At 38.1% G+C, this 15,497-nt stretch overlaps 1 protein-coding gene across 1 annotated transcript; it reads left to right on the forward strand.

Moving 5' to 3' along the window:
* Positions 1–256: 256 nt before the first annotated feature.
* On the forward strand, positions 257–2,682 carry LOC140892114 (heparanase-like protein 3). Its single transcript, XM_073300862.1, has 9 exons — positions 257–586; positions 653–689; positions 765–948; positions 1,029–1,177; positions 1,259–1,489; positions 1,577–1,766; positions 1,863–1,988; positions 2,077–2,176; positions 2,259–2,682. The coding sequence occupies exons 1-9, from the start codon at positions 362–364 to the stop codon at positions 2,562–2,564; spliced, it is 1,548 nt and encodes a 515-aa protein (XP_073156963.1). The 5' UTR covers positions 257–361; the 3' UTR covers positions 2,565–2,682.
* The last annotated feature ends 12,815 nt before the right edge of the window (positions 2,683–15,497 follow it).

A 15,497-nucleotide genomic window follows, 5' to 3' on the forward strand; every position in this document is an offset into this window, starting at 1 on the left:
TGATGTGATTCCTAATACAATTTTTTTCCCAACAGCTCAATAAAAACAAATTACAAAGGGTATACATGAATGTGATTGATTAAATACGATTAATCTTTTGTCTTGTCAGCCACCCTATGATATCTATATCTGTCCAACATTTGTTTGCTTCATTAACATATATATGGGGATTGCATGTATTGGAATCCAATGAAGATGTAGGTCGTTTTTGGGAATCAAACATTTGTTTGCTTCATTTGTTTTTCTCTATGTCTATTATGTTAGTAAGGATTCATTTGTGTTAGATCACAGTTGACTATAATATTGTTAACTAGTGCTATTCGAATGAGTGCATCTTGTTCACACACACAAGCTCCATAAAATGTCCATGTTCAAACTTTTGGGGTTGAGCTTCTGGTTCTACTTTGGAAGCGGCGGTTCTGCGAAAGCAGTGGTTCCCATTGTTAATGGAACCATTCGTATTAATGGGTCAGCCCCGATAGCAATCACCGACGAAGATTTCGTCTGTGCTACAATGGATTGGTGGCCCCCCACCAAATGTGATTATGGAAATTGTAGTTGGGGCAATGCTTCACTTCTCAATCTGGTACTTTTTTGGGATATTGTCATCAAACCTTAATTTATGTTTAACATCATTCATCTTGTCTGACAGGACCTAAGCAACAAGATGTTGCTAAACGCAATCAAAGGTGAACATGTTTGACTATTTATCTATTGTGTAGTAAAGATGAATTTCGCCACTGAAGTTTTATATCCAAGTGCAGCTTTTTCTCCACTAAAAATAAGGCTTGGTGGAACTCTGCAAGACAAGGTGATATACCAATCTATAGATAATCCAGCACCATGTAATGACTTTGTTAACAACAGCTCAGAGTTATTCGGATTTACCCAAGGTTGCTTGTCGATGTCGCGGTGGGATGAGCTGAATAACTTCTTCAAAACAGCAAAGTTAGCTACAATATTTCCATATATCATTTGTGTAGCATGACTAGTGAATCATAATACATAACTTTTCCATCGATTCGCAGAGCAAAGGTTATATTCGGTTTGAACGCACTGAACGGGCGAACGGTTGCATATAATGGAACTTGTTCAGGAGCATGGAATTCCAGCAATGCAGAATCTCTTATGAGGCACACTGTGAATAGTGGATATACTATCCATGGCTGGGAGCTTGGTAGGATTTGTTGGTTAATGTATGAATTATGATGATATCTTCTTTGTGGGATTGCTCGAAAAATCGTTAATTTGGCGACAGGGAATGAACTCAGTGGCAGTGGAGTTGGAGCAAGTGTAGCAGCAGAACAATATGTAGCAGATGTCATCAATCTCCAAAAAGTAGTGAAAGATATCTACAAAAACTTTGAGATTAAGCCATTGGTTCTTGGACCAGGGGGATTTTTCGACGCACAATGGTACGCGAAATTCGTAAATGGAGCATCCCAATCACTTGAGGTGGTCACACACCATATTTACAACCTTGGTCCAGGTATACAATTAATATACATCTTTGCACATATGCACAGTAAATGAAACTACTAGCAATATTTAGGACAACTAATCGCATGTAAACTAGGTGTTGATGATCACCTGATCGACAAGATACTCGATCCATCATACCTAGACGGTGAATCCCAGCAGCTGAGTAGTTTGCAGCAGATTCTCAACATCTCTGGCGCTTCAACTGTTGCGTGGGTCGGTGAAGCTGGTGGGGCGTATAACAGTGGTCGCAATCTCGTCACGAATGCATTTGTGTTCAGTTTTTGGTAACTCATTAACTCGATTTCATTTACAAAACATGCGTCAATGAAACATACAAGCGACCAAGTGATTATGTTTTGATTTTGAGATTTATATATAAGGTATCTGGATCAGCTAGGGATGGCTTCTTCTTATGACACCAAATCATACTGCAGGCAGTCACTGATCGGCGGAAACTATGGTCTACTCGACACGGCCACTTTCGTGCCAAATCCTGACTACTACAGGCATATGCTTATAAGTCATGACATGATTTTCATCAGAATATATATACTTGGTAACGAAAGATTATTTACATCATTATAACATATGCAGCGCGCTTTTGTGGCACCGTCTGATGGGAAGAAACGTTCTATCGACAAGCTTCGTTGGGACCAAGAAGTTGCGTGCATATGCTCACTGCTCAAAAAACTCAGTAAGCAAAACACTTGTCTCTCTGATTCATTATTATACAAGAACAGATATATGAGTCTAGCTCGCTTTTTTAAACGTGACAGTCCGGAATCACGTTGCTCTTGATCAACCTGGATAACAGCAGTGCAGTCGAGGTTGGGCTTTCGGATTTGTTAAACCAGTATGAAGATAAAGTGATATTGAGAGAAGAATACCATCTGACAGCTAAAGACGGGGACTTGCATAGCAGAACCATGCTTCTGAATGGTCAAATATTAATTGTAAATTCTTCCGGTTTAATCCCTGCATTAGAACCCAAGAGAGTGAAGCTATCAGAGCCAATAATTGTCGCTCCTTTCTCCATTGTATTTGAACACATACCCTCCATAGATGTTCCTGCTTGTAGGTGAGCTAGCACTCGACTACGCGACCGCCTACAAATAATAAAAAGTTGCAAGACAAGGAGAGGCTAATTAACAAGGCAAACACAAATGTCGTAATGGGATCATATATAGCCCAATATTCCTAATTCACAACTTGTCTCGCTCTCACATATAGTCTTAGATACTACTTGAGACATGTTCTCATTTTTTTTTTTAATGAAAATCGTATATCAGATGTTAGGTGGCAGGTGATTGGTGGGATGGTGGCAGATGGGGCTTCTTAGTTGGGAAGTAAATTAAATGCCCTGCATTTAATTAAACACAGAGAGGAGCTCTATAAATTGAGCTCCTCTCCCCCATTCAAAGTATCCCACAGCGCAGAGAGCAAAGAAAAAAGAAAGAAAAAAAAGAGAGTTTTTTGGGTTTTTTTGAGTCTTTCTCTTGTGTGAGTTAGATAAATATTTTTTTCTCGGTAATACTCGGGTGTTGGGATCTGGTGAGAGATATAGTGTTTTGTACACTTGTAATATTTCTCCGGTATTAAATATTTGTAGCAGCTCCGTGGACGTAGCCTATTTTGGGTGAACCACGTAAATCTTTGTTGTTCTTATTGATTATTTTATTCCGCAATTATTATCGTCATGATCACTCCGGCATAATCCATAACAACTGGTATCAGAGCTGTTACGGTGTCCGGGAGCCTTGATGAAAAATTTCTTAAAATTCTGAGTATGCTCTGTGGTTGCAGCTTTGTCTGATCTTCCACATCAGAAAAGATTTTTTTGAAATTTTATTAAGGCAGTAGAAGCGATGGCCGGAAATGACGGATCGGGACCGGGAATCAATAAGTTCGACGGTACAGATTTTACGTTTTGGCGGTTACAGATTAAAGATTATCTGTATAGCAAGAAGCTACATCAACCTCTATCCGGGGTGAAGCCAGAAAAGATGGAGGATGATGAATGGGAGCTTCTTGACCGACAAGTGTTGGGGGTAATACGATTGACCCTAACAAAGAATGTGGCACACAACGTGGCGGAGGCAAATACCAAGGAGGAGATGATGTCCATTTTATCGGACATGTACGAGAAGCCATCAGCAAATAATAAAGTGTTCCTCATGAAAAAGTTATTCAACTTGAAAATGGAGGAAGTTGCTTCGGTGCCGGCACACATCAATGAATTCAACACGATTGTTTCCCAGCTAACATCGGTTGAAATTAAATTTGATGATGAGATCCGTGCACTTATTCTTTTGGCTTCTTTACCAAATGCTTGGGAGCCAATGCGGGCAGCGGTTAGCAATTCTGCTGGAAAGGGAAAATTACAATTCAATGATGTCCGAGATCGAATTCTTGGCGAAGAAGTTCGAAGGAGGGATTCGGGTGAAGGGACATCATCATCTGCCCTAAATCTCGAAAACAAGAGTAGGGGCAGGAGTAGCGAAAAAGGTTCTAACCGATGGCGTGGCTCAAGGAGTGAAAAAGACAAAAATACATTCGAAAAGAAATTAAAGTGCTGGAGCAGTGGTGAAACTGGTCACATGAAAAAGGACTGCAGATCACACAAGAATAATGCAAATGTTGTGACTGAGGAAGTACACGATGCTTTAGTGTTATCCATGGAAAGCCCTGTTGACTCTTGGGTTATGGATTCTGGAGCCTCGTTTCATACCACGGGTAATCGCGATGTATTCGATAATTACATTGCTGGCGATTACGGAAAAGTTTTCTTGGCAGTTGGAAAACCTTTGGAGATTGTTGGTATGGGTGATATCAGTTTGAAAATGTCAAACGGATCTATCTGGAAACTCAACAAAGTGAGGCATGTACCAAAGTTGATCCGAAATCTGATCTCAGTGGGACAGCTCGATGACGAAGGCCATAAAGTGACTTTGGTGATGGCTCTTGGAAAGTGAGCAAAGGAGCCATGATTGTTGCTCGAGGACAGAAAACTGGAACCCTCTATATGACTTCCAGTTGCAGAGACATGTTAGCAGCTATGGATGCTGGAGTTAACTCAAGTCTATGGCACTGTAGACTTGGACATATGAGTGAGAAAGGAATGAAGATGCTGATGTCAAAAGGGAAACTACCGGAGTTAAAAACTGTCGAACACAAACTGTGTGAAAGTTGTGTTCTTGGAAAACAGAAAAGGGTGAGCTTTTCGAAAGGCGGTAGAGAACCGAAAGCAGCAAAGTTGGAGCTGGTTCATACTAACATGTGGGGGCCATCTCCTGTGACATCCCTTGGCGGCTCACGATATTATGTCACATTTATCGATGATTCGAGTAGGAAGGTTTGGGTTTATTTTTTGAAAAATAAATCTGATGTGTACAAAAACTTTAAGAGGTGGAAAGCCATGGTGGAGAATGAGACCAACTTGAAGGTGAAGTGCTTACGGTTTGATAACGGAGGAGAATATGAAGATGTTGAGTTCAAGAAGTATTGTGCACAGAACGAGATCAAAATGGAGAAAACCATTCCTGGTACACCTCAACAGAATGGTGTGGCTGAAAGAATGAACATGACCCTAAATGAACGTTCCAAGAGCATGAGATTTCACGCTGGACTGCCGAAATCATTATGGGCAGATGCAGTTATCACTGCAGCTTATCTGATCAACAGAGGACCTTCGGTTCCGCTTGATTACAGAATACCTGAAGAAGTCTGGAGCGGAAAAGAAGTAAACCTTTCTTTCTTGAAAGTGTTTGGATGTTTATCATATGTTCACATTGATTCAGCTAGCAGAACAAAACTTGATCCAAAATCAAAGAAGTGTTTCTTTATTGGTTATGGAGATAATGAGTTTGGTTATCGGTTCTGGGATGACCAAAATCGAAAGATCGTTTGGAGCAGAGATGTAATCTTCAATGAGTATGTGATGTATAAGGACAGGTCAAGCGTTGGAGCTGGCGATGAATGTCCTGAAGTCAAGAAGACAGATGAAATACCATTGATGGATATTCCTATGAATGAGTCGGAAACCAGTAATCTGAAAGATAAAGAAACTGTTGCACAAGATGATGAACCAAAAACTCCGGAAATTGAACTCAAGAGATCTTTTAGAACAATCAGACCACCTCAGAAATACTCTCCAACACTTCATTATATTTTGCTGACAGATAAATGTGAACCGGAGACCTTTGAAGAAGCGATGCAAAATGATGATTCAATCAAGTGGGAGTTAGCCATGAAAGAAGACATGGACTGCAAATATAAGAGAAAAGACATGAGCTACTACATTGACTGTGTGAAGCCATGATTGAAATCAAGTCTTCAAGTGGGAGATTTGTTAGGTGGCAGGTGGCAGGTGATTGGTGGGATGGTGGCAGATGGGGCTTCTTAGTTGGGAAGTAAATTAAATGCCCTGCATTTAATTAAACGCGGAGAGGAGCTCTATAAATTGAGCTCCTCTCCCCCATTCAAAGTATCCCACATCGCAGAGAGCAGAGAAAAAAGAAAGAAAAAAAGAGAGAGAGTTTTTTGGTTTTCTTGAGTCTTCTCTTGTGTGAGTTAGAGAAATATTTTTTTCTCGGTAATACTCGGGTGTTGGGATCTGGTGAGAGATATAGTGTTTTGTACACTTGTAATATTTCTCCGGTATTAAATATTTGCAGCAGCTCCGTGGACGTAGCCTATTTTGGGTGAACCACGTAAATCTTTGGTGTTCTTATTGATTATTTTATTCCGCAATTATTATCGTCATGATCACTCCGGCATAATCCATAACATCAGATACTATCTATAGTATTTCTTACTCAAAATACCCTTTCCTCGGAATACCATAATTCTTAAAAAGAAACAAAATATGATGAATTGAAACTCCAATGGTGAATTTTAATAAAAAAAAACAATTCTAACATGAAATTTCTCCAGATCCATGAACTATAATTAAGTGTTAAATTTCAGGAAACAAATTTGGCTGTTATATCTGAAATTTCCACCCGCGTATATCTTCACATTGAAAAAAGGAAAATTCCGGAGAGTTACAGATTTTTCTTTCCATAAAGGACTGAAACAATTCATGTATCCTTAAATTTATCCCTTTCTCAAAAACCTATTCATTAATTTGTTCTTGTTAATTTTCTTGAACAAGAATATGGGTTCATGTCGTTTCCACGAAGTCTCTCAAGAGTTGATTATACCAATCCCAAATTTTAACATAAAATCAGTCCCCTGTACACAGTTTCAAATAATATTCAATTTTTCTGGTACTCGCCAGTATCGCCGATGGGTTTTACATGGAAATTCGACGGAGTTAGAGTCGTTGGGACAGCGTTGGTCATACTCGCGCTCGAAACAAATCCAGTTCAAACCCCAAATCTCGGCGACGTCCAAAAAAAAAAATGTTTCGTGCATTAAATAGAGGTCCAACAGGTTTTCGTCTATTGTTTTTGGCCCGAAGAAAGTTGGCTGAGTTCGCGGTAGGAATATCCTTGTCTGCTCCATGTCTCAATCAAACAATCAGTTGTGTTTGGACATCGGTTTTAACCTGGTACACACTCGTGTTCGTTACGAGGAAAGTGTGATCCAAGAGTTGATATTGCAGACCATGATCCCATGTAGCGAAGCATCTATCCAATCTTTGGAAAGTAAGATGGTTGATCCTTTGGATGAAAATCACGCGTGCTGTTCGATATGCTTGGAAGATTTCGAAGCAGGTTCCGAGGGTGTTTGCATGCCGTGCTCCCATATATTTCATGGGGATTGCATCAAGAGATGGCTGAGGGTTAGTCACTATTGCCCCGTCTGCCGTTTTCAGATGCCAACCAATTAATTACTAGTTTGAAAATCATGCTTATATTATCTTTTATATGTATATTTCAAAATTTATTAATTTAATTTAGGCAAACATTTGTGTGCGATTGTCACACGGATCTAGTTTTGTGAGACGGATCTTTTAACCCGAATCCACCATCTTTTATTGAACCCACCAAATTGTAATCCAAATTCTCAAAGAGTGACTCTTTATGAGACCATCTCATGACCTAGATCCGTGAGACGGATCGGCCCATTTAAAATACAAATATCCATCTCGTTAATTCGGATCTTATTCTTAATCAGACCCATCTTCCAAAATATCCTGTGTATGCCTCTCTCACAGTGATCCCCAATTTGATGTTGATTTTTTCTCCAACTCCATCGCAAATTCTCGGAAATCAATTGAGAATCATGGATGATTTCTCTTCATCTTGACACCTTATGCGTTCTATCCCTGTTGTTCACCCAACTTCTTCATCTTTGAAGCAGGGACGAGTAAGGGTAGAGGTAAATCTTTTTTTATTTTGTAAAAATGGCGCACAAACTCGCTTTCATCAGTTTAGTTTTTCCGCTTTTTCGTGAAATTGGTGGTAAATCTTGACATATCGATCATCTTGATCCTGAATTTTGATCATTTCTTGTTGTTTATCGTTTTTTGTTGAGATGCTCGAGTACACCAAACATGTAATCGTGATCACCAAAATTACCAAACCCTTGTTCACAACCATACTATTCTCTTGTTTTCATTTCTTTTTTCCTATAATGTAGTACATGAGATTTGTGGTGGCTAGCTGGAATTTTTTTTTTATTTTTAGAATTGTGATGGCAAAGGATGGAATTTATAAAGGGAAATCAATGATTATTTTTATTCATTTATCGTGATTTTAGTTTGTGACATTTAATCTTCTATGATACGATCGACTTGAATCAAGGGATTAGCATTGATATCGAATTTCCCTTTGTTGAGATAAGTGTTTGGGTCCCTTATCTTTGATGTTCTATTATTTACTATATGATATGTTATAGTTTTGCTAAAAAAACTGTAGGCCCGAAAGATGAAGCAAAGGGTGAGTACTCATTGATCTGTTTCCTGTTCCAATTTCACCAGTTTTGGCATGTCTCTTTTGTTGGGTACCAGTGATATTTAATGGCATGAAAGGATGAGACGTTGGAGATTTTTAATTTAGTATGGATATTTAGCAAGAAAAAATACGCGGAAGAAATTAAGAAAAACAAGAAGAAAATGATAGAAGAATAAACAACCGAGAGAAACAAGAGATAATTGGAGGAATTGAATTGTATATCTAATCTTCACGTAGTGATTGCCTTTTATAGGCAATTCGTATACATGGAATTCTAACACATGTAAAGTGTCGTGTTCAAAGTTGATGGTGACTAACATACTACATTTAATTCTATTCCAATCAAGTGTGCCCATTCATGTCCTACTATATTGAATGATACATGCCTTTGTTGACAAATTCTTAAATACACGAATGTGCATTATAGCCTACCAACAATGACCAATGAAGCTGTCTGCCACATTATTCTAGATGCGTACAAATTAATATTTTACACTCCTCCTTAATTTGTAATGCATATACGATGCTTGAGATGATCCAATTTTTCTGAGGATACTGGCTTTGTGAATGGATCTGCTATTTGTTCTCCAATGCTAACGAAACTCAGCTAAATTTCTCCATCATTGATGAGATTTCCGATGAAATGGTGACGAAGTTCTATGTGCTTTGATCTAGCATGAAAAACTGGATTTTTCGTCATAGCAATAGCAGACATGTTGCCACAGAATCTTTTTGTAGGACTTTTTGGCTCCTGTTGTAAATTTTTCAAAATTTTTCGTAGTCAGATTGCTTCACAAGAAGCATCAGTAGCAGCAATATATTCAGTTTCGGCAGATGAAAGTGCAACTGTCTTCTGTTTTTTTGAAGACCAAGAAATTGATTTTGTACCAATACAGAATACATATCCAGATGTGCTTTTCCTGTCATCAATTGATCCAGCCCAGTCACTATCAGTGTAGCCAATTATGCTATTTTCATCTTCTTTGGTATATTTGATACCATGATTTTTTGTTCCTTGCAAATATCACAGTATTCTATTGGCAGCGAAAAAATGAATTTGACTTGGGTCACTCATGAATCTGGATATCATGTTCACAGAATGAACAATATCTGGTCTGGTGTTAGTGAGGTACATTAATGAGCCCACTAAACTTCGATAAATTGTAGCGTTGGCATTTTTTTCTCCATCATTTTTCTGCAATTTTTCATTTATGGTTATTGGAGTTGTGATAGGATTACACATAGACATAGCATTTTTTCTGTTGCACTTGAATGCCAAGAAAATATTTCATAAAACCAAGATCTGTCATCTCGTATTCTATCATCATGGCCTTTTTAAATTCCTCTAGCATCACATGGTTAGTGCCAGTATATATCAAATCATCAACATAAAGACACACGATCAAAAATTCATTTGTACCTCCCTTTTTGACATAAAGTGATGGCTCACTTGGGCTTCGATGGAATCCATTGCTGATGAAGTAATTGTTGATCTTATTATTCCATGCCCGAGGTGCTTGTTTCAAGCCATAAAGTACTTTGTGGAGGCGATAAACCATGTTTTCTTTGTTTTTCACTACGTAGTCATCTAGTTGTTCTACGTAAACTTCTTTTTGCAATTCCAAATTTAGAAAAGCTGATTTGACATCAAATTGATAGACTGGTAGCTCCTTCTATGCAGCAATAGCAAGTACAATACGAATTGTTTCCATTCTCGCAACAGGTGCAAATGTTTCATTAAAATCAATACCAGACTGTTGTAAGTAGACTTTTGCAACAAGTTGGGCTTTGTGTTTTTGGATTGATCCATCTTCATTAAATTTGTTTTTGTAGATCCACTTTAATCCAACCACATCTTTATTTTTTGGAAGATCAACCAAGCTCCAGGTTTGATTTTTCAGAATAATGGTCATTTCATCATCCATGACTTTTTTTCCAGATTTTTTTTTCGCAGCCTCTTCAAAATTTTGTGGTTCACAAGAGAAAAATGCAACATTTGATAAATCATAAATTTCTCTTAGTGAACGTACCACCTTTCTCACACGGGATTCTGAATCAAAATATAAGTCAAATATATTTTGGTTGCGTACTGGATCCACTGTAGAACTTGCACCAGAATCTTCTATTTGTTTTGATTCAGTGGAATTTTTATTTTCCCAGTCTCATGCTTTCATTTCATCAAAGTGTACATCTCTTGAAATTGTCAACTCTTTTGTTTTTGGATAAACAAACGATAGGCTTTTGATTAATCATTGTAGCCAATAAAAATATATTTTTCACTATTTTCGTCGAATTTCTCTCGTCGTTGTGAAGGAATGAGAGAATAAGCTAGACATCCAAAAACTCGAAGGTTTTTTATTTCTGGTTTGCGGTTGTGCCAAGCTTCGTAAGGAGTTTTATTTGGATTGACCTTGGTAGGTTATTTGTTGAGGATGTACACAGCAGTATTGACAGCTTTCGCCCAAAATTTTTTGGGAATACTTTTTGCTTTCAACATGCTTCTAGCTATTTCGATAATGGTTCGATTTTTTCTTTCAGCTACACCATTTTGTTGAGGTGTGTAGCGAGCTGTCAGCTGCTTTCGGATTCCTTCTTGACTGCAATAATTTGAGAATTCTTTAGATAAAAATTCCCCACCACAATCAGTTCTGAGTATCTTGAGCTGGAGATTGCTCTCTCTTTCAACGATCTTCTTGAATCGGACAAATACTGCAAAAGATTTTGATTTTTTCTCCTAGAAGTACACCCACATCATCCTGCTAAAATCATCAACAAAAAGAAGAAAATATTTTTTGTTTTGAAATGATGATGTCCTTGTTGGTCCACAAACATCCGCGTGTATCAGTTCAAGTGGTTGTCTTGCTCTCCAAGCAGTCTTAGGAAAAGGTAATCGGTGTATTTTACCATAAATACATCCTTCACATGTTTGGTCCAAAATTTCAATATCAGGGAGTCCAATCACCATGTTTTTCTGTTTCAACAGTCTCAGTCCATGATAGTTCAAATGTCCATATCTCAAATGCCACAAAAGTGATTCTTCAGATTTTTCAACATTTAATGAGATATTATTATCCAGTGGCATTGTGAACAGAAATATTTTGTTCGGAGCCATTTTTAATTTCCGCAATCAGTTTCTTATCTTTGACTCTTATTTTGCATTCACTTTTTTCAAAATTAACTGAGTAACCATTTTGAATTAATTTTCCAACACTCAGTAAATTTGAAGTAAGATTAGGGACATATAGGACATTTTTAATAAATTTTGTGTTATCTCCCTTTGTCCTCACGGCTACAATTCCTTTGCCCTTAACAAGTTGTAATTTTCCGTCTCCCATCTTGACTTCCGATGAGAAATTTTCATCAAATTTGATGAAGTAATCCTTGTGTCATGTCATGTGATTACTGCAACCACTATCCAAGTGCCACATATTCAAGGAATTATTGGTCATGTTCATACATGAATAAAACATGATTTTTTATCGTTCTCCTCCGTGAAGTTGGCTTCGTTTTCTTTCATTTTTTTGTCTGTGCCAACAGTATTTATAAGAGTGGTATAGAATTTTCCAAGTTTTGCATCTATCCCAACAATTTTTTGATTCATGTCCCGGTTTCTTGCAAATAAAACATGAAGAGTTAGAATTGATATTACCACTGCCTCTTTGACTGTTGTTGAAGTGTGGTTTTCCTCTTACTCGTCCACGGTATCGATAATTTTTGAATCCTCCTTTTTGTTGAAATTGTTGGGATGTGCTTGATTCTCCACCTTCATATTTTTTTTTCTCCGCAATTTTGTGTTTGGACTCAAAGGCTTGCTCAATGGAAGGTCCAACGAATTTACTCATCCTTTTTTTGTGGGCTTCTAAAGAACCCATCAACTCCACCATCGAGAGTTTTGACAAATCTTTTGATTCTTCAATTGCAGCCACAACATGTTCAAATTTTTGTGGCAAGCTCCGTAGGACTTTTTCAACAATTTTTTTGTCTTCAATGGTATCTCCGTAACTTTTTATTTGATTTATTATTTCAACGACACGTGAAATAAATGTAAGGATTTCTTCGTTATCTTTCATGGCTAAATTATCAAAATCTTGTTATAAAGATTGAAGCTTGATGAAGATAAATTTCTCGGACCCTTGAAACTCCATTTTTAGAATATCCCAGGCTTTTTTGCAATTTTCGGCACTCATGATTCTAGGAAAAATGGATCGATTTACACCTTGTTGAATGAACAATAAGGCTTTGGCATCTCTCCTGGTATTTTCCCGGTACTCCTTTTGCTTTGCTTGAGTCCACGTGGCCAAGGTTTCGGCATCTGCTGGTTCTGGTATACCATTTTCTACTATCTCCCAAAGATCTTGAGAGGTAAAAAGAGTTTTCATCTGGACTCTCCAAAATTCATAACTTTCCCTATCAAATACTAGAATGGGTGTAGTTAATGAATCTTTAGACATTTTTTATATCAGAATATTTTTGCAAAGGAGAAAATGAACGAGGCTCTGATACCACAATTTTATTGGGTACCAGTGATATTTAATGGTATGCATGTTGGTCCCAGGTGCGGCATCACAAGATATAAACTATGAAAATTGAAGAATAAAATAGACACCAAGATTTTCGTGAAAAACCCCCAAACATTATTAGATTAAAAACCACGGGCAAGATCAAAAGATTCTACTATAATATTTGGAGAATTACAACCTCTTTCTGTGTTTTCAAAGAGATACTCACTCTCTTAATACAAGAGAAAACCTATCTCACAAATATATAGAAATACACTCAAAATATTTGAATGTTTAAAACGAGAGAAAAGAACTGAAAATGGGATGATGGAAATAAGGAGCATAGATACCTATTTATAGGGCAAGTCCTCGGTGTTTGAAGGATAAGGAAAATTCTCAACTGAATTTTCCTTCTTTGTTGTATGTACACATGGCCTGCCACAATTTTTCCTCTGCCACATGCTGCCATTTGCCATCCACTTGTTTTTAATTTTTTTTTCTTTTGCCGACATTTTTTCCACTTGGAGATTTGTTTGCGAATAAAACACATCTCCACACATTCTTTTAATCTTGTCATTCCCGCTGCTTATGTTTTTGCTAGGCCACTTGAGGATCTACACCATTCGAACTTGTCTGTACTCACTGGTTTGGTCAGAATATCAGCAATGTTATCCTTTGTATGGATATTCTGCATATCCACACTTCCTTCCTCTACTACTTCTTGTACAAAGTGAAATTGAACTCCAATGTGTTTCGTCCTGGAATGAAAGGCTGGATTCCTTGCAATGTGCAAGGCACTCTGACTGTCACAAAATAGAGGAATCTTTTCTTGTTTGTGTCCAAGCTCCTCCAATAACCTTTTAATCCATATTTCTTCATTGCAAGCTTGAGTAACTGCCATGTATTCTGCCTCCGTTGTAGATAATGCCACAACTATTTGCAGTTTTGAAACCCAGCTGACTGCCCCTCCTGCAACTGTAAACACATAACCAGTAGTAGATTTTATTTTATCTGGATCACCCACATAATCTGAATCCACATAGCCCCTGAGTATAAAATCTGATCCTCCAAAACATAATGCAGAATCCGAGGTACCCTTAATGTATCTAAGGATCCTCTTAACCGTGCTCCAATGCTCTTGTACAGGATTCGCCATATACCGACTGACTGCTCCCACAGCTTGTGCAATGTCTAGTCTTGTACAAATCATAGCGAACATTAAACTTCCCACTGCTGATGCATATGGTACTCAAGACATCTCCATCTTCTCTGCTTCACTGCTAGGACACATCTCAGAAGATAACTTGAAGTTAATAGGAAGAGGGGTAGAAATTGGCTTACTATCTTGCATGTTGAAGCGCTGCAAGACTTTCTTCAAATAATTTTTCTGGGAAAGCCAAATCTTCCTATTGCTTCTTTCTTGGTGAACTTGCATCCCTAGAATCTTGTTTGCTGGTCCCAAGTCCTTCATATCAAATTCCCTAGCCAACTCTGCCTTCAATTCTTGGACCCGATCTTTGTTGGGGCCTGCTACCAACATGTCGTCCACATACAACAGCAAAATGATATAATCATCATCACCACACCTCGTGAAATACGTATAAGGGTCTGCACTGAGTCTGTTGTACCCAAGGCTCTTGATATAGGAATCAAATCTCTTGTACCAACACCTTGGCGCTTGTTTGAGACCGTACAGAGATTTGTTCAACATGCAAACCAAGTTCTCTTTGCCTTTTTCTGCAAAACCTTCTGGCTGGAGCATATAGATTTCTTCTTCAAGATCGCCATGAAGAAATGCCATTTTCACCTCTGGCTGTTCTAGATGAAGGTCAAAAACCGCACACATTGCCAATACTACTTTGACTGTTGAAAGTTGAACCACATGAGAAAACATCTCATTAAAGTCAATTCCTTTTTTCTGAGCATACCATTTAACAACCAATCTCGCATGATACCGCTCCACTTGGTTATTGTCATCACGCTTGATCTTATAGACCCATCTGTTACCGATAGCTTTCCTACCTCGTGGTAGTGTAACAAGATCCCAAGTTTTGTTTCTGTCCAATGCTTCTAATTCTTCCTGCATTGCTGTCATCCACAGGGATACATCCGAGCTTTGAGTAGCCTCATGAAAACTTGATGGTTCACCATTCTCTGTTAGTAGACAATATGCAATGTTGCTTTCAGTGATATAATCTGAAAGCCAACCTGGTGGTCTTCTCTCTCGAGTTGACTGCCTCACTTTGGAAACCTCTGACTCAACTGGTTCTTATTCCTCGTGCTCTGGCACTGCTTCATAAGAAACTTGATCTTCGTCTGTCTTATTTTCCGCCGGAATTATAGTAGTTTCTGAATTCAGTGTGCCTTTGTCTCCCTTTACTTTATCTTCCTCGAAGATAACATCTCTGCTGATGATAAGCTTGTGGACAGTGGGATCCGACAAGTGAAACCCCTTTACTCCATCAGCATAGCCCAAGAAGATACACTTTTTGGATTTGGAATCCAACTTCGATCTTTCTTGTTCATTGTATATCACGTACACAAGACTTCCAAATGCATGTAATCGAGAATAATCAGCTGGCTTGCCAGTCCACATTTCCATCGGAGTCTTCAGATA

This window comes from Henckelia pumila, chromosome 3 (assembly GCF_033568475.1).
Source record: "Henckelia pumila isolate YLH828 chromosome 3, ASM3356847v2, whole genome shotgun sequence".
Lineage (NCBI taxonomy): Eukaryota > Viridiplantae > Streptophyta > Magnoliopsida > Lamiales > Gesneriaceae > Henckelia > Henckelia pumila.

What these genes read in the sequence shown, in the direction of transcription:
- LOC140892114 (XM_073300862.1), top strand. Translation starts at nt 362, where the DNA reads ATGTCCATGTTCAAACTTTTGGGGTTGAGCTTCTGGTTCTACTTTGGA. An exon ending in TATTTACAACCTTGGTCCAG is followed by an intron (nt 1,490 to 1,576) that starts GTATACAATTAA and finishes CATGTAAACTAG; the next exon opens with GTGTTGATGATCACCTGATC. An exon ending in GCATTTGTGTTCAGTTTTTG is followed by an intron (nt 1,767 to 1,862) that starts GTAACTCATTAA and finishes TTTATATATAAG; the next exon opens with GTATCTGGATCAGCTAGGGA.